The sequence below is a fragment of the Trichosurus vulpecula genome, chromosome 4 (assembly GCF_011100635.1).
Source record: "Trichosurus vulpecula isolate mTriVul1 chromosome 4, mTriVul1.pri, whole genome shotgun sequence".
NCBI lineage: Eukaryota > Metazoa > Chordata > Mammalia > Diprotodontia > Phalangeridae > Trichosurus > Trichosurus vulpecula.
The window spans coordinates 442,206,399-442,230,293 of record NC_050576.1 but is presented as its reverse complement, the minus strand read 5'-3'; the positions used below and the strand labels follow the sequence as shown (position 1 = coordinate 442,230,293).

General features: G+C 51.2%; 2 protein-coding genes across 4 annotated transcripts; one reads left to right on the top strand and one right to left on the bottom strand.

The window, feature by feature from the left end:
* The first annotated feature begins 857 nt into the window (after positions 1 to 857).
* On the top strand, positions 858 to 21,653 carry MIS12 (MIS12 kinetochore complex component). Of its 3 annotated transcripts, none has more exons than XM_036754679.1 (2): positions 858 to 925; positions 17,781 to 18,477. In XM_036754679.1, the coding sequence occupies exon 2, from the start codon at positions 17,844 to 17,846 to the stop codon at positions 18,453 to 18,455; it is 612 nt and encodes a 203-aa protein (XP_036610574.1). In that variant the 5' UTR covers positions 858 to 925; positions 17,781 to 17,843; the 3' UTR covers positions 18,456 to 18,477. The 3 variants fall into 3 exon arrangements, with proteins under 3 accessions (XP_036610574.1, XP_036610573.1, XP_036610575.1); XM_036754678.1 differs by lacking the exon at positions 858 to 925 and adding an exon at positions 16,084 to 16,219 and having other exon boundaries at positions 17,781 to 21,653; XM_036754680.1 differs by lacking the exon at positions 858 to 925 and adding an exon at positions 17,125 to 17,194.
* Positions 8,255 to 15,682, bottom strand: DERL2 (derlin 2). Its single transcript, XM_036754677.1, has 7 exons — positions 15,560 to 15,682; positions 15,335 to 15,400; positions 14,273 to 14,346; positions 12,479 to 12,572; positions 11,645 to 11,840; positions 11,360 to 11,450; positions 8,255 to 8,759 (listed from the first exon to the last, which is right to left on the bottom strand). Exons 1-7 carry the CDS (start codon positions 15,650 to 15,652, stop codon positions 8,654 to 8,656), a joined length of 720 nt encoding a protein of 239 aa, XP_036610572.1. The 5' UTR covers positions 15,653 to 15,682; the 3' UTR covers positions 8,255 to 8,653.
* Positions 21,654 to 23,895: the final 2,242 nt, after the last annotated feature.

The window sequence follows — 23,895 nt, the reverse complement described above, 5'->3', positions numbered from 1 at the left end:
CTGGATGAAAGAGTCTGAATCTAAAAATATCTTCATAGGCAAGACCATCAGGCTGAGTGTACGATGTTCAATGGGGATGAGGAAGCAATGGGAGAGGGGAGAGGGTGGGCGGGGACTAGAAGCTCAACATGATGTGGCTGCCAAGAAAGTGAATAGGATCTTGGGCTGCATCAGCTGGGGCAGAGCTCCCAGGAATAGTCAGGTGAGGCTCCCACCCTACTCTGCCTTCATCAGACCTGTCTGATCTGGGGAGTGTCTGGAACAGGACAGCTGGGAGGGTCATGGCCTGGAATCCACGTCACAGGAGGATCATGGTCCTGGGTCTCAGTAGCTGTCCTCAAGCACTTGATGGACAGTCAAATGGTAGAGATGTTAGATTCATGCTCTTTGGCCCCAGAGGGTACAATCAGGAGGTTAGTTCCTGCTAAGTGTAGGAAAAACTTCCCCAAAGTGAAATCATTGCTTCTGGGGGTGGCAGGTTCCCCCTCACTGGGTCTTCAGGCAGAAGCTGGCCAACCACCCACCATGAGGCAGTGAGGACTCCTTTCAGGTATGGGCTGGATGAGGGGCTGCTGAAATTTTATGATGGCACAACACACTTAAATTGTGGTCCTAAACCCAGCCAGATGGAGTGAGGGGGTGGTATGTGACACCCTCCCCCCCCCACCCCCTGCCCCACCCCGAGAACTTCTGCAAGGACAGCAGGACCTCTGTCCCTTCCCTGCTACCAAGGCTCAGTCACTGGCAATCCCATAGGAAGCCCAGTGGATCCACCTCAAGACAAGGATGCTCTAGTGAAGAGGGCTAGATCTGTGATCAGGGAGCCCAGCCCTGCTCCCTGTGTGGACTGTGAATTTCAGAGCTGATCAAGATGGCCTTCCAGAACCCTTCTGACCCTGAGAACTGAACAAAAGAAGGAAAGAAGGTAAGTGCTGGGTCTTGTGGATAGAGAGTGAGCTAGGAGTGGAGCGTGGAGTGGGAGGGAAGGGGCTGAGTCTGGGGGGTGCTCAGGCAGCCTTTTCAAAAGCCACATTTCTCAGCAAACTCTTTATCCAGCTGAGACAGCAGTCCAAAACCGGATGGCTTGAGGAATCGGTCTATCAATGAGCATTTATTAAGAGCCTATGCTAAGCACTGGGGAAACAGAGGGAAAAAACCCAACACCAAAACAGTCCCTGCCCCAAGAAGCTCATGATCTGGTGAGAGAGACAAAACCTAAACCACTGACAAGATAAATTGGGAGAAGGTACTAATGCTAAGAGGAGCCGTGAAGGTGTGATTTTAGCTGGGACTCGAAGGAAGCCAGGTGGAGATGAGGGGGGAAGAGTGTTCTAGGCATGGAGGACAGTTTGGGCCCCCGTGTCCTTCCAGAGAGAAGGGTGGGATGTGTCTAAGGAACCACACAAACCCCAGTGCCCCACTGGGCCCAGGGAGAGAGGTCCACCAAAGCAGGGTGTGCTCAACAGGCTGGGTCTGGAAGCTGGAAGAGACAGGCCTGCTACCCCACTGACTGTTCCCCTCCCTCTCACCAGCACAGACATAAAGATTACTCTTTGGGCACTCCAATAAGATGATGATGCAGGATGCCCCTTAGCCCGGCTCTTGGGCATCTAGGATGCCACTTCTCAAGGCCAATACCCTATGTTTGGGACTGAAGGAATAGCCTTACCTTAAGGCTGGATGTGTCCTGGGAGGGGGATGGATGGTCGCCAGGGCTTACACGTTTCCCTGGTCAGGAGAGGCTAATAGGGTTTGGGTGGAAGCATTTCTGGCCGTTTTCTGTGGGCACTGGAACATGATAGGGGTGATGGACCCAAAGGCCACGAGAGCCTTCATTTTAGGGGACATTTGGTTCTCTCATACCAGAGTGCTCCAGCTAAGTCTTTGCAAAAAAAACCACCAGGAAATTAATTGCAGGAAGTTATGTGCCAAGACCAACATTAAACCCTACTACTTCCCCCAACATTAAAAGTGAGAGAATATAAAGAAACGATTAACCCTAAATGCCTAAATCTCCCATGGGCATAAAATGTGAGAATCATCTACACACACCTACACGCACACACGACACGTGAAGGGCTTTCACAAGCTGGGTTCCACAGCCTTCCACATCTACTGTCATGCAACTGATGTAGGATTCTGGAGAACTTGTATTACAGTGTAGAGTACACAGAGGATGCCAGCTACAGGGCATCACATTCTGTGGCACCTGGTGGGAGGGGAGTCATGAAACAACAAGGTGTTGGCACACACTGGATATGAGTTGTCTACCACTCATGATTCAATTCAGGATTTAGACAAGCATTTATTGAATGCCTGTTCTGTGCCAGGCACTGTGATGGGCCCATATAAAATGAAACCAACAGTTCCTTGCTCCCACAAGCTTACATTGTACTGGGGTGAGAAGCAGGAGAGGGGAGCCACATGCTTACAAGTAAGCACAAACTATGTTAAAACTTAATACAAATCCATTCCCAGGGTGGGTGGAAGCAAGAATGGCTCCTGACAAGGGAGGGAGTCTTGAACAAGGGCCAAGGTTTTTCTACATGGCAAAGGTCAGAAGGGGAGGGGCAGCTTGTGGGGAGAGATGAAATGGGCGGGGCCTGGTGGGTCAAAGCCAAACAAAAGTCAGAGTGTTCAAGGAACCTCCACAAGAACAGTGGCATGGCTTTAAGAACAGAAGTGCAATGGAGGAAGCTGACTTTCACGATTATCGCTGCTGAAGAAGCAACTCTAAACAATACATGGAATGGGGAGATCAGAAGAGACGGAACCACTTTGTTACAAGGACCGAGTGAGCCGAGCAAGCAGGAGACAGCTGGAGAGACTGAACACCTTGGATAGAGGTCTTATCACCACCCTAGAGAAGCGCCACACAAGTGCAAGATCAAGAGGCATTCTCCAAGAGATCAGTAGTCAAAGCTACTAATAGCCACATGAAGGAAGGCTTCCAATCCCTAACAAAGAAACGACAAAATGAAGAACAGTTCAGAATTTCCCCCTCCCCCTGCAGATGAGCAGAGACAACACAGGAAGGGAATCCTCAGTGCTGGGAGGGATGTGGCTTGGCCTGCCTATTGCGGGAGTGACTAAAAGGTCCATTAAGTGACACAGACATCCCACTGCTGGGCATAAACCCCAAGTGATCACAGAGAGAAAAAAAGGCCCCCACACCCCTGAACATACCTTGTATGGTAGTGAAGCCGCGAACAGAGCAAGTCCCCATCTGTTGGGGGTGAGCTAACCACGTGGTGAGCTGTAAAGGCTAGGGGCTATCATTATGCCCTAAGAAACGACACAGGAGGGGCTCAGGGAAACCTGGGAAGACTTCTGAGAACCCAGGAGGCAATCGAGTAAGCGGGGGCTGGAGCTCGAGAGCAATGACCGAAGTGCGTGTGGCAAGGGCAGACTGCTCAGAAGCCAGCCTGGTGAGCATGCCGGGTCACCTCCTGCCTCCCTTGAGGGTTTGAGGAAATGGGGAGCGGGGTAGAAACGCTACATACACCGTGGGACAGGATCAGTGCACCCGCTGCTTTGCTGCACCGTTTTATCTATGTTTAACCTTTGTTAAACTGGGTAGGGGCCACAGAAAGGGTATATTTGGAAGTGAATTTCAGTTGTTTGGACTACCTCAAAATCACCACAAGACAACAGTGGCAAAATTCCTTCCTCCTTCCCTTCCTGGTAGTAGGCTGCAAGTCTTCAAACAAAGCCTAAATACTGGCCACTTGTCAGACAGACACACGCACTAAGTATCCTGAGCGATGTGGCTCTGGTTGGGGTCTGAATGGGGACGGGGCAGACGGTGTAGACCACTTCTGAGCCAAGCATTCTGGGATATGCATTTCAGCTGCTGGGCACAGAGGTTCCGAGGGATTCTGAACCAACAACAGCATGATCAACATGAGGATGTAAATAAAAACATTATCTGTGTTGACGGGGTGCTGGGGAACATTCCAAACCTTGGTGAACAAGGGGAAGGCTGGCGTGTTTGTGGCAAACCAGAGACAGTCAAAGACAAGAGAGACGCGGCACAGACAGCTTTCTGCCTAAGAACATTCCAGAAGCAGGAGGCTCACTGGCTGGCCAGCCCTGCCTCACCTCGGGCCTCCTCGCTCAGAGCTCTCTTTCCAGAAAGAAAGAACACTCGGGAGAAGGCCTGAAGATGTGGAGACACAAAAGGACAGAGTGTGTGACAAAGTCGAACATGCCCAGAGTACATTCCATGACAGCGTCCTTCTGAAACAAGCCAAATACTGAGTTGGGGCACACTGATTAAAGGAGCTGGAGCTCAGAAAGCTGGCGTGATGGTGAAACCCTGCCAAATGTCCTTCCCAAACTGGAGAGAAGACCCCAGGGTGGGGGGGTGGTGCTGGCACAAGGCACTGAGGGACCTCTGCGGTGGTATGTGCCCCTCACTGCCCAGGGCATCCCAGTCACTTGCTGTCGATGTTCATGATGCAAAGGGCCCAGAATTCCATCAGTATCTGTCTTCAGGAGCCCAGAGCAACGCGTCGCTGTCTGTTAATGTTATTCCCCAGCAAAGTCAAATCGTGCCATTGACACAGGGAATTAAATACTTGCTAAAGTGAGGAACTCATGAGGTGGGTCACAGATGTAATGATGACCATGAGCATGATTCCTCAAGAAGCCACGCTCTTGGGGGGAGAGGGGATAATGCTTTTTAAGATTCAGAGCTTGTGAGCAAACAGGAAGCTTCATTAAAAGCAGGAGGCACTGTGCTGAGGTGGGGTTAGGGGGAGGGATGAGGGGATGGGGGGATGGCACACAGAGGCAGAATGACTAGGACCTGTCCTTGAGAAGCTTACATTCCATAACTTCTACGTGGCAAATACAAGGTCTATAGAAAATTACCCAGAGAATAACCTGAGGGATCCAGAGCAATGGTTGGGAGAAGGGAGATGGAGGCCCACACCCAGGATGTGTGCATGAGGGACAGTGCCACAGGCTGCCTGGAAAGGAGGGGCCTCCAGTGCCCAGCTGCGGCAAACGAGCACTGCTTTTGGAGACTTGGGGAGAAAATGGTGCTCAGCCCCGTGCTTTAGAAAAAATCACTGGCAGCTGTGGAGAGCCTAAAGTGGGAAAGGAAGAGACTGGAGGAGGGGCAGAAAGACACCCCCCCCCCCATTAGGAGGCTGCAACAGCAGACCAGATGAGGAGATGAGGGCCTGGAAACGGCAGGGTGTACGCTACTGGGTGAAATCGATGAAGATGAACCCATGTATAGAATTCCACAAACCGAAGCAGGGAGGTCCAGGGGAGGTCAACAGAGAAAACAGAAGCAGTGCTCCAGGGGCCATAAGTCACAGAGGCCTTGAGCTCATTAGTACCCTGGACTCTGGAAGGGCCAATTTCCAACAATTTAGGGAAAGGAAAGTTAAGACCCCCTGGCTCCTGAGGTTAAGACCCTAAGCACGTTGGTCCCAATGATGAAGTCTAAGCTATCTCCAGAGACTGGGGCTGGCTCAGTGAGGAAACGCCCCTGCTGTACAGAAGAGTCAAGGTGCCCCAAGGACCAGAGGATGCAGGACACACATTGTGGGGGCAATGAGCTGAGGTGGCTTGCCCAAGGTGACCCAGGGAGTAAACTGGGGGTCTGATATTTGGGCCCCATGCTGCTCCTCAGGTATGAGGCCAGAACAAGCCAAGTCTCTCACTGGAAGTTAAGAACAATGGTTTCTTTTTTTAAAGCTTTGCTAAGGGCAGGGGACAGCAAAGGAAGAAGAGGAGCAAGGTTGGCGGGCCCAGCCAGAACCAGCAGTGGCCACAAGCACCTAAGGGCAGGTACTGAAGAAGCTTCAAGAATGTGCTGGGCTGACTTCACATGACAGGCTGGCAAGATTCTCGAGTTCTCTCTTAAAAGGCCAACTTCAGAGCGGATGCATCGCTCCTCCAGAACAAGGCTTGTCTTCTCCTGCTCGCAGATGACACAGAACGTGGCAGGGACTTTGACAAGCAAGTAGATTCACAAAGGACTGATGTCAGCCTCCAGGTATAGTCTCTAGTGGAGAGCCACAGGGATCTGCCTGGGGCCCCATTCTGAATGCCTCTTATCAGCGACTTAGATGGGCAGAGATGACATGCTGAGCAAACCTATAAGGCTGGGGAGTGGCAGCTAACAAAACCAAGATTCAAGAAAGGGTCCTTTTAACAGAATCTTGCAAAATGCTATTTAATATGGATAAAATGTGCAGTCTTCCATTTGAAATTTTAAAAATCTGCTTCACCAATATCCAATGGGGAAGATGTAGCCAGTGAACCACCAAGTCAGTGAATTGGCCTAGCGTGAGCCTTCGAATCCTGAAAGGGGGGGAGTCAGGACCACTGTGGAGCCCTCTGGTCAGCCCCAGTGAGGAGTTCTGTGGCCAGCACAGAGACAGAAGACAAACTGAGGCAGATCCTAAGGTCAGCAGGGAAACAAGAAACCAAACCACACCACACCAGGATGGGCTGAACAAATGAACGCCATTCCTCAACAACCAAAGTTACGTCCAGTGCCACTTTAATGTGTCCATCAGGCACTGTCACTTCAATAAAACCCAGAAACCATCTTGACTTTTTATGGAACTAGTGGGTGAAGATCTGAGCCTTAGAAGCAACTCCACGAGCACATCTGGAGGAGTGGCTTTCTGTGGAAGGAATATTCTGAGAGGCTTGCCCAGAAGGGCCCAGACTTTGCCCTTTGTTCACCTTCACCCCACACTTCCATTTCACCAACTACATGCTCCCAGGCCCAAATCCAGTCTACTCAGAAATGGGGGAAGTTAATATTCTGACATTTTGTCAAATGCACACATTTCAAGCCTCTATCCAGTTTCTAATTACTGTCTGAAACATGAGCAGAGCGTGTAAGGCATCTGTGGCCCATAGAAACAAGTCAGACTGACCCCAGAAGGTCGGTATCCCAAAACAGAGAGGAATGAAACCACTTGTTCAGTATGGGGGACCCCAGCACCTGGATCCCTCTGGGGCTTCTCCCTAGTCAGTAAGTCAGTTTATTTTCCAGGTATTTAGAAAAATGTCATTTATTGTTCCTTGTGTAGTAGGTAACCACGATTAATCCTGTCCTAGACTTTCTTGAAAGGGATAAAGGGTGACAAAGATCCCATTTTTCCATCAACAGCCTTGACTGCCTGAGTGCTTGGCTCTGTGGCCCTGCCTTGGAGGAGCTTGCCCTCTCCATGGGGTAACGTGTACCAAAGTAAGGGAATGTAACAAACCTGCAAAGTGATTCAGGGAAATACCATGGGGGGCACTGGGGGAGGGTCAGGAACGGCAGGAAGGCGACAGGCATTGCTTAGAGCTTCTACTGGGCTCCCTGCCCTCCAGCTCATGCTCTAACAGGAGCTGGGGCAGAAAAGGAGAATGCCATGGTATGGAGGGGAAGAGCCAGAAGCCAGGCCGGCTTGGGCAGAAAGGCCTTATGGGGCTGGCCTCCATGCTAGGGATTCCAAAAGGCACTGGGACAAAGGTGTTTTGGCAACAGATTGACTAGTTTACTATGCAATCAGCCTGAAGCCTGAGCAGGGAGGTGTACGGAGGCCTGCACCAGTTGCGGCTGGGGGGCATGGGACAGGCTGCCTCCTAGTGGAGGTAATGACGTGGAAGCCATGTACCCTGGTGCCAAAGGGTGGGGGAGATCTGGACAGAAACCATTGAGGTGGGAGTGGGGTGAGGTCTGGGGGAAAGTAAAGGAGTCCTGTGTTGGACACGCTGAGGAAATGCAAAACAGGGCTCAGGAGACAGATGAAGGTGGGTACCTGGAGTCGACAGTCTCCTGAGAAGTGAACTTACCAAGAAAGCACTGAGCGAGATGAGAAGGGAGTCCTTGAAAGCGCACTCATACATAGGACGTAGACTGTGGAGGAATGGAGATCCCACAAAGAAGGCAGAAGGAGCAGGTAGGCAGGTAGGAGAAGCTGGAAAGGCAGGGCCCCCAAGACCCAGGGAGGAGAGCAGAGGCTTGCCAGCACCGTCAAGAAGGCTGAGGGGGAAGAAGAGGCCAGTGAGAGATGCCTGGCGACCCTGGCCAGGCAGTGTCAGGGGGGCTGGGACACGCCAGCCAGGCTCCACGATGACCTGTCCCAAAGCTTCATACCAGCACCACCTCCTCCCCCCAGAGCGAAGCTCTCGCTCCGCTGGGCAGCAGGCCCCAGGCTGGCCGGCTATGTGTTCCGGCCGTCCACAACAGAACACACAATCCACTTTAAAAGACCACACATAAAGGCTTCAGTCCAGTGAGAGAGAATGAACTGAGTTTTATTTTGTCCTCTCTAGACCGTCCGTGCACCAAAGAACGGAGGGGGAAGAGTTCTGCTTTACGCTTTCTCTCCCAGGTGAGCGTGTCCTTGGTACAGAGCTGGCAGCAAGCTTCTCTTCCGTGTTTTTGGCTCCAGTAGGTTACACCTTCAGTACCAGTGTAAGTAATGGTCAAGTGAAGAAACACGGGCAGGCTGCTGGAGAGGTCTCCGGGATTTACCATGGATGTACCATCGCATAAAGTGCTTCTGAATTTAAAAGCTGGAAAGCCGGCAAGTGTGTCCACACTTCTGAAACAGAGTAAAAGCATCCCAGAGGAAATCTCCTTGGAGTCCTTCCTTCCCAGGCGGATTTCTCACTTGGCACTGCACTCCTAGCCTCCGAGGCGCTGGCCTTCGCCCCACGCGAAGCCTCCTGGTCGCTCTTCAGGTAAGGGGTTGTAATTGGGATCATCATCTGGCATATCAAAAATTGCCTTCCTAAAAACAGATGACAGAAGTAATCTATTTCCCAGCACTTTAACCCTTTAGTCTCAGGTACCTGGGGGGCAGTTCTAAGGGACTGGACTGGCAGACAACTATGGCAACTACTTGGCACCGAGTGGTATTTTTACCTTGGATCATAATCAAGCAAACATTACTTTTAAAAGTTAAAATATAACAAAAATAGCACTTGGAAAGACACAGTACTGTAAACAAAAAAGCCAACTCCTTTTTTCCTTTGAATGTGCGGATAAGACAAGTACGTAACCTACACAAATCCATCAAACAGACCAGCCAGACGACATTCCTCACCGCAGTCCCCCAGAATCCAGCAAAGTTCATCATCACACCTGGACAGCTCCAAGTCCCAAGCCATGTGGACAGAACCGTGGCATTTCTGGGACAAGCCACCACAGCCCCAAATGAGCCCCTGCCCAACACGCTTCACCACTGGTCCTCCAGGCTCTCCAAGGAGAGGCAGCCCAGCCCACTCTGGAGGCAAGACTTTCTTGACATCAAACCCTGACCACTACCCCTGGCTCTGCCCTCCAAGGTCAAGGAGAAAAAGAATAATCCTTTCAAGTAATTAAAGGCATCCTCGGTCATTTTCATGTACCTAGATGTATACCTCATCGCCGCTCCCCGCCCCCCCCACCCCGGGGCAGGTACTTGTCCTTTTTATTCCCAGTGGCCAACTCAGCACCTGGCATAAAGCTGACCCTTTCCCCATCCTGGCCACCCACCCTGGACTCTGGCTGGTTCAGCAACATCCTTCCTAAAATGGTCACACATGACTGAGACCTGAGGAAGGCAGAGGTCAGCAGTGTGGACCATCACCTCTGTGTTCCTGGAAACTATGCCCACATCTCTACTATACATATGAGTACAAATATATATATATTAAGCCAATATGCCAAGACAGCATCAGCATTTTCAACAGCCACAATTCCATAGCTGACTGAGAATGAGCTACAGGCCCCTAATACCCTTGGGACTTTTCCCCCCAAAAACATGTTTAGCTACACTCTCCCTCTGACCTGCCCCAACTCAGGAGATATACAGACACTTTTTAATTCACATTTAAGACTACATTTTTCCCTAATTAAATTTCATTTTGTTAGATGTGATTCTAAGTTCTAGACTGTCAAAATACCTTGAACTATCTCTCTCACACCATTCATCAGCTCTCTTCCTCCCAGCTCTATCTCACCTTCAGATCTATGCCTTCCCAAGTCACTGATAAAGACATCACAGGGCGTGTGCTACCAAAGCCTCCCTCTGAGAGGCCACTGAGCCCTTAGTGACAGCTCTTCCCCAACCTCCACAGGGCTCTTACCAACCCTGCCATAACTACCTGGCTCTTGGGGGTTAGTCTCTACAGATGGCATTTCCCCAGGAAGCCAAGCTCAGCTCCCTGGCCTATTCCAGCTTCAATCTTCCCTTCTGACCCTTCTCTGATTTTGTTGGACCTCTCCCCTTCTCTAAGACCTTTTGAACATCATGGACAAAGGCCTGCACTGTGGGGGGAAGGGACCCCCAATTTATAACAATGCTCAGTGTCACCCTAAACTCCTTGCTCACACATCTAACACCCTAATTCAGGGCCTCACGATTTCTCACCTAGATCAAAGTGTCCCTGCCTCAGTCTCCCCACTCCAGGCCTTCCTATTGCCCCTAGTCTAAGTGAAGGAGAAGGCAGGAAGCATTTCCATAGTACTTACTATGGACTAGGAACTGTGTGAGTGCTTTGTTACCTCATGTGATGTATCTGGATAAAACGTAAATTCCTCTGCCTGGCTTTCAAAGCCCCAATTCCCCTTTCCAGTTCCTGGGACATGGCTCCTCCCAGCCAATGCTCTTCCACCCACCTGCAGGTCCCACAGGCCTAAGGACTGTCTTCAGGACCACTTCCCTGACTTCCACCACTCCTGTACATTTCTGTCCCAAACTGCTTTGCCTTCATTTTTATTTTTTTCATGTTATATTTCGGAGGGTTACATTTACAGACTTTCTCAATGGAGCACACACTCCTCATGAGCAGAGATCACTTCTATCCCCTGGCACACAGTAGGAGCTTATGATGACCCCAAGAGAGGATTCGGAGCCCATCATGATTGGGTGTTATTCCCCCTCCCGCACTCATGGTTCAGCCAAGGGGCCTTCCTTTCTCCTGGTTTTCCTTCCTTCCATATCTCCTCTCCCATGTGAGGGTCTGAGTCTGGAATGCACTCCCTCCTTCCCTGCCCCCATCAGGACCCCAGCTCAAAGGCCAAACCCTAAGCAAGGGCTTTCCCCAGGGCCCACCCCCACTTCCCACTATGCCAGCATCGCCACCATCATCAACATTTACTTCAGTCACTGGTGAAGGGAAGTCCCAGTAAGAAGCCCCACTCTTGACAATGAAAAGTTAGGGCCTCCCAGCCAGGGTGTCTCAAAGGGAGGGAGGCCTTGGCTCCTGCACCACACCAACAGAGCTTGGGACATCAGCATATCATATGCCCTGGACTGTCTCCGGTCATTTGACATTGTCTAAATGGGGATGACTGATGTGACACTGTCCATAAAAACCCCACAATCCAGCATGAGAGAATACTCACAAAATAGCAGGTGTTTTCAGAATCCTTGCTCCCCCTGGCTGATTGGGAAATACATCTTCCAAGAAAAAATATATGTGTCCAACTGCAATTCCTAGAATCAACCATAAAACAGAGGAAGAATAGGAGGGAGGAGATCAAAGGTGGGGCCTGGGCTGCCTGGGAGCCTAGCCTTCACAGGGCAGGCCACTAGCAGACCAGAAGGGCTTCCCACTGAGCCCTTCTGGCAGGCATAGTGATCTAAACCCTCTGGAAGAGAACAGGGAGAGAGCAATGGTGATCCCTTACCCAGGAGGTCCACGATGATGGAGTTGCCCAGTAACAAGGAGAAGCCCATGAGGACCCAGGGCAGAAAGGGGGCCTGGAAGTTGAGAAGGCCAAAGAAGTTCATGCGAACATATGGATTCCTTCGGCTCCACACATAGACAAGCATGATAGTGAAGGCCTGCCCCAAGAAAACTAAGCTCACGAACAAACCAAAAAGCTAGCAGTGGGCGTCAAGGAAAATCATCAAAGACACTGCTGACGATCTAGGGGGAAAGGCAGCTGGCCAGGGAGAATCCAGAGCACAGTTGCTGCTCTGGGGAGCAGGAGGAACTGCTGCCCTGCCCAGGGAGCACCAGGGTTGGCCTGGGGATCAGCAGCTCCTTGGCAGAATGAGGGTCTGGCCGAGTCGTCCCTCTCTCCTTCCCCCATCCACCGCTTTCACAGCCACAATGCCACATTCCAGCGCTCAGTGGGAGGAAGGGCATCTTGAGGGGACCTTCTCTTCCCTGTGATGCCCCTCCCCACCCAGGCGCAGACTTTTCTCCATGTTGGTCTGCATCTTTTATGATGCAAACACAGCACATGCTACCCATGTTTTCACATGACAGGCTTTTCCTCTGGGCAGACTCGTGGGGTGCTTTGTATCACCCTGGGACAAAGGAGCCTAGTTTAAGAACTTGGAGCACGGCGGCCAGATCATTAACACCAGTAACCAAGAGTGTGTTTCGTAGCGATGTGCCTCAGAAGCAGCCCACCTAAACTGGGGGGGTCCCAAAGGGCTGAGAAGCCTGGAGCAGCCAGCATGGGCTGGGTCTTTACAACTTCTCAGGGGGCCTTCCAGCTACTGAAGGATACAGTCATTAAGAGTCCCCCAAAAAGGAACATAAATACAAAGTCTGCTGTCCGGCCTCGGAAAGAGCCTTCTTCGAGCATTCGGCAGTAACGGTATCTGAAGGTGGAGTCAGGAAAAAAGAAATCGTCCAAGAACAAAAACGTGAGGAACACATTCCATCAGTGTGGCACACACAGAGCTCCTTGCCTGGCTGCTCCCTTCCTAGACCCTCAAATAAGCCTGAAAGCACAGCTCTCCCCCCATGAGAACAACTGGCCCGAGGCAGGGAGGGTAGCTCCATTCTGTCCTGGTCTCGATCCCCGGCATGTGGCACCAGCCCTGGGCCTGGTGTGCTGCAGGCCAGCCCAGGCATTCCTAGGGACCCATGGTGCTGTCCTGTCCCTTCCATCCCAAAGATCGTCTCCTCTGGTAGGAAAAGCTCAATGAGGTGAGTGTCCAGCCCCTCACCAACCACCCCAGCTGGAACACAGTTGTGGCCCGAATTCTTCATGACCCTCTTTCCCTCAACAGATGGAAGAAAACAAGCCCTCAGACCTTCCTGTTGCTCTTCCTCCAGTTCTGTCTCATTTTCACCTTAATTCCTCATTACCTGCTCTGGCCTGGTTTCTCTATGGCCTCCCCTCCTCCCCAGGGGACAGGCCCAGCTCACCCCCCTGCTTTGCTCCTTTTGAGGTATTGTTCTGGAGCCCCCAACCTTGGCGGGGGTGGAGTGGGGCAGGACCTCCCTGTGATTGAGTTTGATGACCCCACCCATCCCTTTGCTGACCCTTCAATGCTCCTGGCACCCTCTCTGAGACAGAGGAGGTGGGATGGGGGTCTCATCACTTCAGACAATCAGACCCAGAGCAGAAATGGCCCTTTTTCTGAAGCCTCTAACTATCAAGTCAAGAATGAAATGCTCTGCTTTTGAGTGCTCTCCAGGAGTCACTAATTCCTCTCCAAAGACAAGGTCACTTTTTGTCTCCAGCCCCCAGCCTCTCTTTACCCACCCTGCAAGAGGGGAGAGGGGCAGAACAAGCATTCATTAAGCACCCACTGCATGCCAGGCACTGAGCCAAGTGCTTTTTACAAATATCTCATTTGACTCACAACAACCCTGGAGAAGGACATGGCTATCATTCTATCTTACAGATGAGGGAACCAAAGCTGAGAGGGTGACCTGGCCAGGTCACAAAGACAGTGAGCACCTTCCAGATCTGAACCCAGGCCTCCAGCATTCTACCCCATGCCTCAATGGGCCACCTATGATATAAACTCACTGTGTAAACATCTCTCAGATATGGCCCTATCCTGCAGGCCCTCATCACCTCGCACCTGGATCAGTGCTGGGGTTCTGCCCCAAGGCTCCCCCCACTCTAGTCCATCCTCTACTCAGCCCCAAAGAGATCTTCCCAAAGCTCAGGCCTGATCCTGTCACTCCCCGCTCCATAAACTCCAGGAGCAAATTCAAAATGCCCCCCTGGCCGGAAGGTTCTCCCTCCACTGCCCTAACTACTGACATTCCTGGCTTCCTTTGTCTCAACTAAAATCCCATCTCTTACAGGAAGCCTTCCCCCACCTGCCCTCCTTCTAATAATTTCCTTTTAATCCTGTCTATGGCTTGTTTGTACTCCTTGGTAGGAACTGGCTTTTGCCTCTTTTTGTATCCCCAGTTCTTAGCACAGTGCATGGCACACAGTAGGTGCTTAATTAATGTTTACTGCCATGGTACCATAAACAAGTCAAAACAGCAAAATGACAGCCAAAATATTGGATTTCTGACAGTCCTTGGCAGTCATGCATCTGACAAAGGATACAAGAAAATCATATTAAATAAAAAATTGAATCCAACTGGTCCAAAGAACAAGAAATTGGTGATTAATCTCCATATCTGTAAAATTAGAAAAAGATGAATTAACTCAGATACAATTATCAGAAGTGTTTTAGTAAGGAGCCAGAGAGAAAATGCTCTAATTGGGACTTTTCAACTGTATTCCAGATCCTTCTTACATTCCTTTTCTGGGAGTAACTGTGTGAAAAAGCAGGTTAACATTTTTATAATTTACCTGATCCTTCGAACCATAAAAGGAAAAATGATCATGGGAAGTAGAAATTAAACACTTAACCTGCCCCTACAGACTAAGCTTGCACACTTGGTAGCAGGAGGGAGGAAAGTCACACAAACTAAAGCTGTTCCTTTGGAGACTTTGCAGGCCCTTGAGGGTGCCCACCTGTTCTGCGATCTACAGCATTTTATACGGGGTGGTTTATTTTTTTCCATTGAGAACATCTCAACAACACTGGCAGCCTAAAAGCTTGTAGCTTGATAACCGCATTTTAACATGCTTTTGGTGGTACCCTACGTATTCCACTATACACCCGCAGAAAAATGCTTTTGAGGACTTTCCTCACTGGGGTCACAAGGTAAAGAGCCCAGACCTAGACGCTAGCCCGGAGGATGTCCGCCCCGCCCCGCCCCCCCAACCAGATTCCTGAGAACATACGAAGTCGGCCCCAGCTTTGCACCAGCTGGGCATCTGGCCTCCACCCCCACTGGATGGAACACAACGTGATACAATGTAACACAACACAAGGCGTAACAAAGTATACCGGCTGAGCCGGACTCAGGACCCAGAGGCAAGGCCAGCTGCTTGCGCGGCTCCTCACAAGGCTAGGACGGACACGAGGTCCGGGACCGCGACCCAAGAAGAAGGCATTCGGAAGCAGGGGCAGAGCCTGATCAGCCCCACCTGGGGCGGGAGAGGAAGAAGCCCAGGGATAGCAGGCGCTTATTATGTGTAGGAGCACACAACAAGCGCTTAATAAGTGCAGGTCAGCCAAAACGAAACTATGGCAACCGTGCTCCCTGCCTCGCTCACCTGGAAGTGCCGGAAGATGAGCTCGGGGTTGAAGTAGAGCTGGAAAGGAGTGATCAGCTCCAATTGCTGGAGGGGAAGAAGAGACGGCAGGTCAGGCAGGCTCCCCGGTTCTAACCCTAACCCTAGCCCTCGGCGGCCTTCGGGGCCAAGCCTGGCCGCGGCTCCGCCCGGCCTCCCCTTCCAGGCCCCGGCCCCGCCCCGCCCTCCGCCGGGCCTCCCCCTCACCACGGCGGCCGTGGTGAGCACGCAGGCCGTAGTGTACGCGCGGCTCACTGGCGGGATCTGCAGGTACTCCAGCCTCAGGCTCTGGTACGCCATCTTCCCCGCCCGCCCCGCCCCGCCCCGCGCGCCCGCGGCGCCGCCGCCGCCGCCGCCACTGCCACCGCCGCCGCTGCTGCTTCCGCTTCCGCCGCGGGGGAAGGAATACGGGAGCCTCTTTCCGGGCCGCGGGCCCACCGACTTTGCCAATGGGAGGCCTCGGACGGACAGCGCGCCCCTCCCAATCCCAGAATGCTACACCCGAGCGCAGGCGCACTAGGCCGAGCGCCACTTGGACAGGCCAATCAGTGCCCGCCACTGTTCGCCGTCCCGTCTCAACCCCGCGGGCCACCAATCAGCGTGGCCCAACTGGAACACAACCTCATCCAACCGGCATAACGCTCTCCTCCCACCTGGGTCTTATTAGCGGAGCGAAACGTCCGTCAGGAATAGCTCTCGTTCATTGGCCGGTCGCCGCTCTCCAGGGGGCGGGGCAGAACGCGGCGAGCGGAATCACTGCCCGAAGTTTGAAGGCGGCTGCGGGAGCAAACGCGCGGGATTCCCCTTCGGGGCGGATCCGGATGTGGACGGCGGCTGGGTCGGCGTCGCTGCACTCGAGCTGTCACGGTACGTTCGGAGGGTGCGGGTGCTGTCCCGGGGGCGGCGAAGGATCGGGGCAGCGGGGGCTGGGTGGTCCAGGTGACCCTGGGTGCGAGCTGGGGCGTCTGGGCTGCGCTCCCAGGATGCACTAGGCGGCGCGCACAGGTCCCTGGGACTTGGAGTCCGCGACCCCTCCCCAGGAGGGAGCCAGTCACTTCTCTTTCAGCTCTGCTTCCCACTGACGGCTGAGGAAACTGAGGCCAGATCCAGCGCCGCTACCTTGGGAGGGGACTGCGCTGGCTCGGAGCAGGGGGGGCGGGGCGGGTTTGCTTTTTAGGAGGATCACCTTTCCCCACTCCAGACGGGAGGCTGGTGGGCTCATCCTCACTGTGGGTGGGCGATGAGGGAGATTGAGGGCGTCTACTGAAGCCCCCACCTCACCTTGGGCAGGGGGTCGGGGTCTTTTGGACCGCCAGGCTCACTATGGACAGGTGAGCGAGGAGGGGAGGTTAAGGGGCTTGGGAGGGTCTGTTAGAACCCCCATCACCTTGGGGTGTGGGGGGCTGGGGAGATCTCTTGGAACCCCAAGTTCACTGTTGGGTGCGCGATGGGAGGTGGGGTCGAGGGTGTCTATTGGCGCCGCCACCTCACTTTAGGTAGGCAAGGGGAGTCTTTTGGACCCCAGGCTCACTGTGGGTGAATGGGAGATGGGGGGCACAGTCAAGGGACCTTGGGAGGCCCCAAAGAAAAGGTGGTCGTGATGCAGTGTGTCGTGTAAAAACAGAATGGCCGTGGCAGAGCAGCCCCTTCCCTTTCTTTTCTAACTTCTGTTCCATGGCAGTTAATTCCCGGCCAGTCTCAGGATGTTTTCCACACAATGTCACTGCGCCTGCAGATAGATCAGGGATGCTGCTCAGCCAGACTTTGACCGAGTCTTTGGCAAAGTCTCCTGAAATCCTCCCTGCTGAGATGAATCATTCAGGACTTCAGCAATAGCATCAAGTAGGTTTGAGAGTTGCATGGATGGCCAACCCTTTTAATGAGTCATCTTCCCTTGGAGTGACGCCTCCTGCTCTCTGCTGTTGAGGCTTTTTGGCTGGGGGTGTGGAGTCAGCAGACCTGAGCCCTGCTGGGACCATGGGCCTGTCAGGTCCTGCTGGCTAGGTTCTGTGACTGGATCAACTCCACAGATCCCTGGAGTGCCACTGAAAGACAGTCCTGACCTTTGCCTTCAGAACTCCTGGGGCATTGTGGGTGATGCCAGCCTTGGCACCGAGAGCCAAGGAGCCCTGACTCCACAGCCTTTGGAGATGGGTAGTCTAAGGGAAGGGAAGGCTGAGGCAGGGCTGGAGAAGAATGTAACAGAAAAGGCTCTCATCCTGGAGAAAGTTGTTTGACTCTGGGTTGTGAGAAAAGTGCTTTGTGACTCTTAACACCCTGTGGTGAGGGGAGTTGCTGCCTGAGGTGCTGCCAGGTACCACATATACCAGCCTCAGAGTCAGGCTTTTGCTCCATGTACAGCATGCAATGGTTGGCTTTCCTCTGTGTGATGCCATCTTGTGCCCATGTCTCTTTGTCTTTCCCCCAGGTCAGTAGATCCATTGGTCAATGGTCAGCACCTCCTGGCGGAGAGGCCTCTGCGGTAGCCAAGATGTCCATCAACCCCATGCTGTACGAGACTCAGTTTTTCGGGTTCACACCCCAGACATGCATGCTCCGGATCTACATCGCCTTCCAGGACTACCTGTTTGAGGTGATGGTGGCTGTGGAAAAGGTCATCTTGAAGAAGGCCAGCAGCCTTCCCGGCTGCAACCTGAGCGCCGTCCAGGTCCGCGGCAGCACCGAAACCTTCCTCCGCTTCATGAGGGAGCGCTTTAACCGCCTCTTTGTCAAGATGGAACAGGTGCTGCTGCAGCTGGTGCTGAATGTCCCCCCAAACATCCTTCTCCCCGAAGATAGGAGCCATGAGAAATACCCCCAGAGCCGGGAGGACTTCCATCTCCTCCAGCAGCAAGTGGAGCAGCTGCAGCTTCGGTACAAGGCGGAACTAGGGGCCAAGCACGCTCTTCTGGCAGAGCTCGAGGTTCAGAAGGTGGTGCAGGCCCGCCTGAAAAAGACTCTGCACTGGTTTGATGGGCTCGGAGACGCCCACGGGCCCCTCGGCCTTGGAGAGATGATGGCCTTCCTGATCCAGCACTCGGGCCGACTGCGCAGCATCACAGAGGATGTGACCCAGAGGAGCGGGAAGGTGACGATGCAGTAAGTGGCAACCACGCAGTGTGAGAATGACCTGATTCGGCAGGGGTGGGGTGGGGTGGGAGGGTCGAGGGCCTTAGCTTCGGTGAGAGAACGTGGCTATTGAAATGGTTCCAGGGTTGCCTGGCCCTTCCCATTGATTCTCCAAGTCAGGACCGCTGAGCACATGGAAGGAGAGCCTTCTTTCATCCAGTTACCCGCGTTTGCAAAAACTGCAACTCAGAAACTTTTTGCTCTGAATCCTGCCCGAAATGGGTCTTTCCCAGCAGAGGTGGCCAAACTATCGGAAGGGTTCAGAGACTGTCCATCTCCCAGGCAGCTGGTCAGCAAGAAGCAAACAAATCGGTGCTGTGTCCTCACATGGGAGCTTCTGATTCTCATTGGCCTCGAGAGCAAATGCACACTTAGAGCTTTGGGGCCAGAGAAGGGAAAGACGGTCCAGTCTGAGGACAGTCTTGCTTTACATCAGATACCTAGACTGTAAGAACTTTACCTGGTCAGTAATTACTCCTTCTGTAACAGCTGAGACCCAGGTGAGCTGCCCGGGATTTGCAGGTCGGTTTAGCTAAAAAAAAAATTAACCCAAGTTCCATCTACTCAAAGGGATGGCCCTTTGGTCTGACACCAAACACTAGATTTGACTGGATTGTTATAGACATCTTGAATTTGTGGGAATAAGAGTGTTCCTGACTTAAGAAGATGCATCTGTCTGTGCCTACCTACAGGCTTTTTTTTTCTTTTCCATTTAGCATTATGCTTTTTAAAAAACTATTCGCGCAGACCATAATACAAAACGGGGCTAGATATGGCAAGCCTGCCAGTTTTACTCAAGACAACTTCAGAAACAAAGGGCAGAGAAATAAATTGGGCGCACAACTTGTAAGTGAGGAAATTGTGCTAGATTTCCAGGGTTGAGCAATGGGCAGGAGGGTAGAAGGTCTAATGACACATTGTCCTGATTTTTGTCCATTTCTAAACATTTTGTTGTTCAGAGGATTACGGTGAATCGGACTTGTAAGACACTTGGCAGTTTCTGTAATATTCAAGTGGAGGTGTTATTGTTGAACTAGGAATGCTTATAACAAGCAGTCATAACAAAATATGCAAAATGGAGTGAAAATCATCAAACCTTTGAGAAACAAAACCCCCTTTGAAAATCAGGCTGATAAAAGAAGCACTGTAGGGAGACCTGCTTGTTTCCAACGTGCACAATCTCATCCGCCTGTGAATCCTATAAGCTGTTTAAAACCCTATAAGGTGTTTGCTGGGAAGGGAAGATTTTGCGCATCTAAAAGCTGAACTGGCTTCCTAACTAGCTCTAGGTGAGTCACCGGGGTTTGAGTCATTGATTGAGGTCATCACAAAACAGTCCCCTTGGAGTCTTTCATATGAAATGCTTTTTCTTTTAGGCTGGCTGAATACCATGACATACACTTAGGGCAACCCACCCACCCACCTCTGGATACACACACACACACACACACACACACACACACACACACACACACACAATCACACACCCCCACCTATCCCTGGATAGATCCAAAATATACAAGAGAGTTTGGGCAGGAGCAGCTCAGAGCTGGGAAAGCCCCCTATAGAAAGCAGTGTTTGAGCTAAGGCTTGGAGAACTTGGCAGAGATGAGAGGGCCTTCCAAGGAGGAGGCAAAGGCAGAGATGGGGGTTCCACATAGGGAGAAGGCAGGTGTGGCTGTAGGGAAATAGTGGGGAATATTAGTGAATGACTGGTGAAGTAGCCGGAGGCAGAGTTTGACCTTTGGTGAGGGAAGTGAGAAGAGGCAGCTGGATACTCAACTCATAGATGGAGTTGAGACAAAGGTGAGGGACTCAAAAGATAACCTATCCACACTCTAGCTTGTTGGGGAGAAGAGAGAGAATAAAGGGATGAGACATAGGCTTCCAGGGGAGAGAAAGGGGTCTAAGGTCCAGGAGGAGGGTTTCACCCTTGCTGGGATGAAGGAGAATGGACGAAAGTTACCAAGAGGAGAAAGGGAAGGGAGAGGACCAGAGAGGGCTGGATGATCTGAGGAGGAGGCAGCTGCTTGTCCTGAATGTCTCCTGGAGCCGTCAGGCAGGCAGGTGCTTGCCTGGTATGCATCAGAGGAAGAGGAGCCTGGCGGGTGGTCATTCCCTGCTGAAGGACACAGATATAGCCTCTCTCTGACTTGCTGACAGGACTAGAGAGCTCTCTTGTCCTCTTGAGATACATACCCAGGACCTAACAGAATCTCCCAAGACATGAAAGCCTCACAGCTGCCCATTTCTGGTGATTGCTAGCACTTCCAGAAGGAACCCCTAGAGTGTGGCCAGTGATTAGGAAATGTTGGTTGTGGCTTCACGGTGGTCCACTGAGGTCAAGGAATGTGTAAGAGAGTAATTAATTTGCAAAATGGCCAGCTGGCTAAAGAGATGATGTCAGAGAACAGGATTTGTATTTCTGAATGGCAGCTTACAGTGAAGGGTTGACAGATTCTTGACCAGAGACAGAGTACACCAACTTAAAAATGAGTTTGCCAGTGTGTTGGGACGGCTCTCAGGTCTGGCACATCTAATGAAAAAGACTTTCAGTTAGGAAGGTTGAGGTGTTTTGGGTGGGCATGAGGAAGAAGACTGCTTTTGTATGTCCCAATCACAAAGAAGGACAACTAGCTCCTGAAACACCCAGAATTGAAAGGAAACAAGATCCAAGAATGGAATGGTAGTAAAGCTTGTGGGTGCTAACGTCCATACACAAAGGCACATGATGTGGGCATTGAATAGCAAACTAAAGGCCTGAATGCAGCAAGGAAATTTTGGCCTCTAAGTATGGAGACAGTAGCTCTGGGTGGGCATGCTGGAGGGGGAAAGCACCCTTTCACAACTGAGCTGACTTCATGTATGCCCCACTGGGGATATATCATGGTGCCCATTCTCTTCACAGACTGTAAATCCTTTTTCTAAAATTTAGTGAGTCTGGCCGACTGCTTGTCGATGGGAGACTCGCCAGTGGGGGCTCAGGAGCAGCAGGTCTAGAAGAGGGACAGTCAGCCCCCTCTGGAGACCACTAACCATTGAGTCTGAGTGCTGGCTCGGGGGAGTGGCCTGCAGGAGGACATGGGGGAAGGGCAAGGTGCCGCTCTCTCCCCAGTAGCAGGTCTAGTGCTGCACACGTGGCTGTTTAATAAATGCATTTGTTGACTCGCTGTCACTCTCATGTTTCTGTTTCCTTTTCTCATTCCCTCTCTTCTGCCCCTGCCACACAGAGCCTTGAGATTAATAAGCATTCTCATCTTCCGTTTCCTCATGTGTAGAATGGAGATGATTACAGCCCCACCTCAGAGTGGTTGTGGGGATGAAATGAAATAACATGGGAAGTGCTTTTCCTGCCTTAAAGCACTGTGTATGTGCTTGTCACTAGAGGCAGCTGGGCAGTGCAGCGCCCTGGAATTGGAAAGAACCAAGTTCCAAGCCAGCCTCAGACTCTTAGTAGCAGTTTGACCCTGGGCAAGACATTTAACCTGTTTTCCTCATTGTCACCTCTAAAATGGGGGTAGTAATGGTGTCTGCTTCCTGGAGTTGTGAGAATAAAATACCTGAGTCGGCCTGCCAAGACATGCACAGGAAGTATATGAGCACAATGACAAAAACTCAAATAAGTGGAGAAGTAATTGTGGTAGGCTGAGCCGACAGAACAAAAAGGACACCGCATAGAATGGCTTATTCAACGCTCTAAACTACCAAACGAAAAGAGCCGAAGGGAGATGATGGAAAAGAACGGGGAAGAAGGAAGGGGGCTGCCACCGCGCTCTAAAGCCATGGTTGCTGAAGTGGGCTGGGACGGGTAAGAAATGGGCACGTTAGGTACATGTTATACAGGAGCAGCGCGCATAGTGGCCTAGTGTCTGACAAACACAAAGATCTCAGCTGCTGGAGCATGAATTCACTATTTGATGGGAAACTGGAAAGCAGTCTGGCAGAAGCTAGGCATAGACAGCATTTCACAATGTAACCCAAAACAAGCTACGAACTGGTATGTGGCTTGACAAAGGATGACATCACGAACAAATTGGAGGAGCATGGGAAAGATTGGCCATTGGATCTATGGATGGGGTAAGAGCCCATCACCAAACAACGTGTAGAGAGGGTCATAGGAGGTAAAGTGGACGATTTTGATGACAAAATCAGTTTTTGCGCATACAAAGCCAATACTGCCAAAATGAGAAGTACGTAAATGGAAAAATATTGACAGCAAGAAAGGTCTTGTTTCTAAGCTGTATAGGAAAAAGATTCAAATGTATAAGAATAAGTCACTTGCTAATTGATAAAAGGTCAAAGGCAGTTTGCAGAAGAAATCCAAGCTATCAATAGCCATGCTAAAAAATGTTCTAAACTAGCTATAATTAGAGAAATTCAGATTAAACAACTGACGTTCTACCTCGTGCCCATCATACTGGCAAAACAGACCAAAAAGCAAGAATGATGTGCTGGAGGTCTGTGGGAAGTAGGCACACAGTGCACCACTAGGGCAGCTGCGGACTGGTCTAGCCATTCTGTAAAACTCTTAACTGTGTACACTAAGTCTGTCCCCGAAAAAGATCAAAGAAAAGGACACCTACGTACAAGGGTATTTATAGCAGCTCTTTTTGTGGTGGCAAAGAATTGGAAATTGAAGGGATGCCTATAAACTGGGGAATGATTGAACAGGTTGTGGCATATGACTGTGACAGAATACTATTGTGCCGTAAGAAATGGGGAGCAGGATGGTTTTAGAAAAACCTGGGAAGACTTACATGAACTGATGCTGAGTGAAGTGAGCAGAACCAGGAGACTAATTTATACAATAAAAACAACATTGTAAAGTCAGACAACCAACTTAGAATCTGATCGACATAGTGACCAACCACAATTCCAGAGGACTCGGTATGAAACCTCCCACCCCCTGATAGAACAGTGAAGGAATACAGATTGAGACTTTTTTAAAGACATGATCAATGTGGGAAATTTGTTTTGACTATGCAAATCTGTAACAAGAGTTTTGTTTTTCTCAGTGGTGGTGAGGAAGCAGGAGGGAGAAAATGAGAAAATAGAGATCTGAAAATAAAATTGTTTTTGTCACATCCTAATTAAAGAGAAAAGAGGTACATAAACCAGCATGTTCAAAGTACAAACAGAGTAAAAGGGTGACCTTGGAGGCGAACGCCCTAGAGATCAGGGAGCTGGGCAAAGGCCTCCTATTGAAGGTGATGCTTGAACCAAGTCTGGAAGGAAGTCAGGGATTCTTAGAGGCTGAGGTGAGGAGAGCACTGAGGCTTGGCTCAAAGAAAGCACTGAGCAACAGGCATGGCAGAGTGGACTTGACCAAGCTCACTTCCTGACTTTCCCTTCTTGTCCCATTCAGACAAATGAGGTAACAACCATGCTTGTGTCACATGGTGGTCAGTGCTCTG

Coding starts and splice junctions, on each gene's coding strand:
- MIS12 (XM_036754678.1), top strand. CDS start 17,844: ATGTCCATCAACCCCATGCTGTACGAGACTCAGTTTTTCGGGTTCACA.
- DERL2 (XM_036754677.1), bottom strand. CDS start 15,652: ATGGCGTACCAGAGCCTGAGGCTGGAGTACCTGCAGATCCCGCCAGTG. Junction 12,573..14,272: donor TTATTTAATATGATTTTCTT/GTATCCTTTGTC, acceptor CTCCACCTTCAG/ATACCGTTACTGCCGAATGC. Junction 11,451..11,644: donor CATCATCGTGGACCTCCTGG/GTAAGGGATCAC, acceptor GGTTGATTCTAG/GAATTGCAGTTGGACACATA.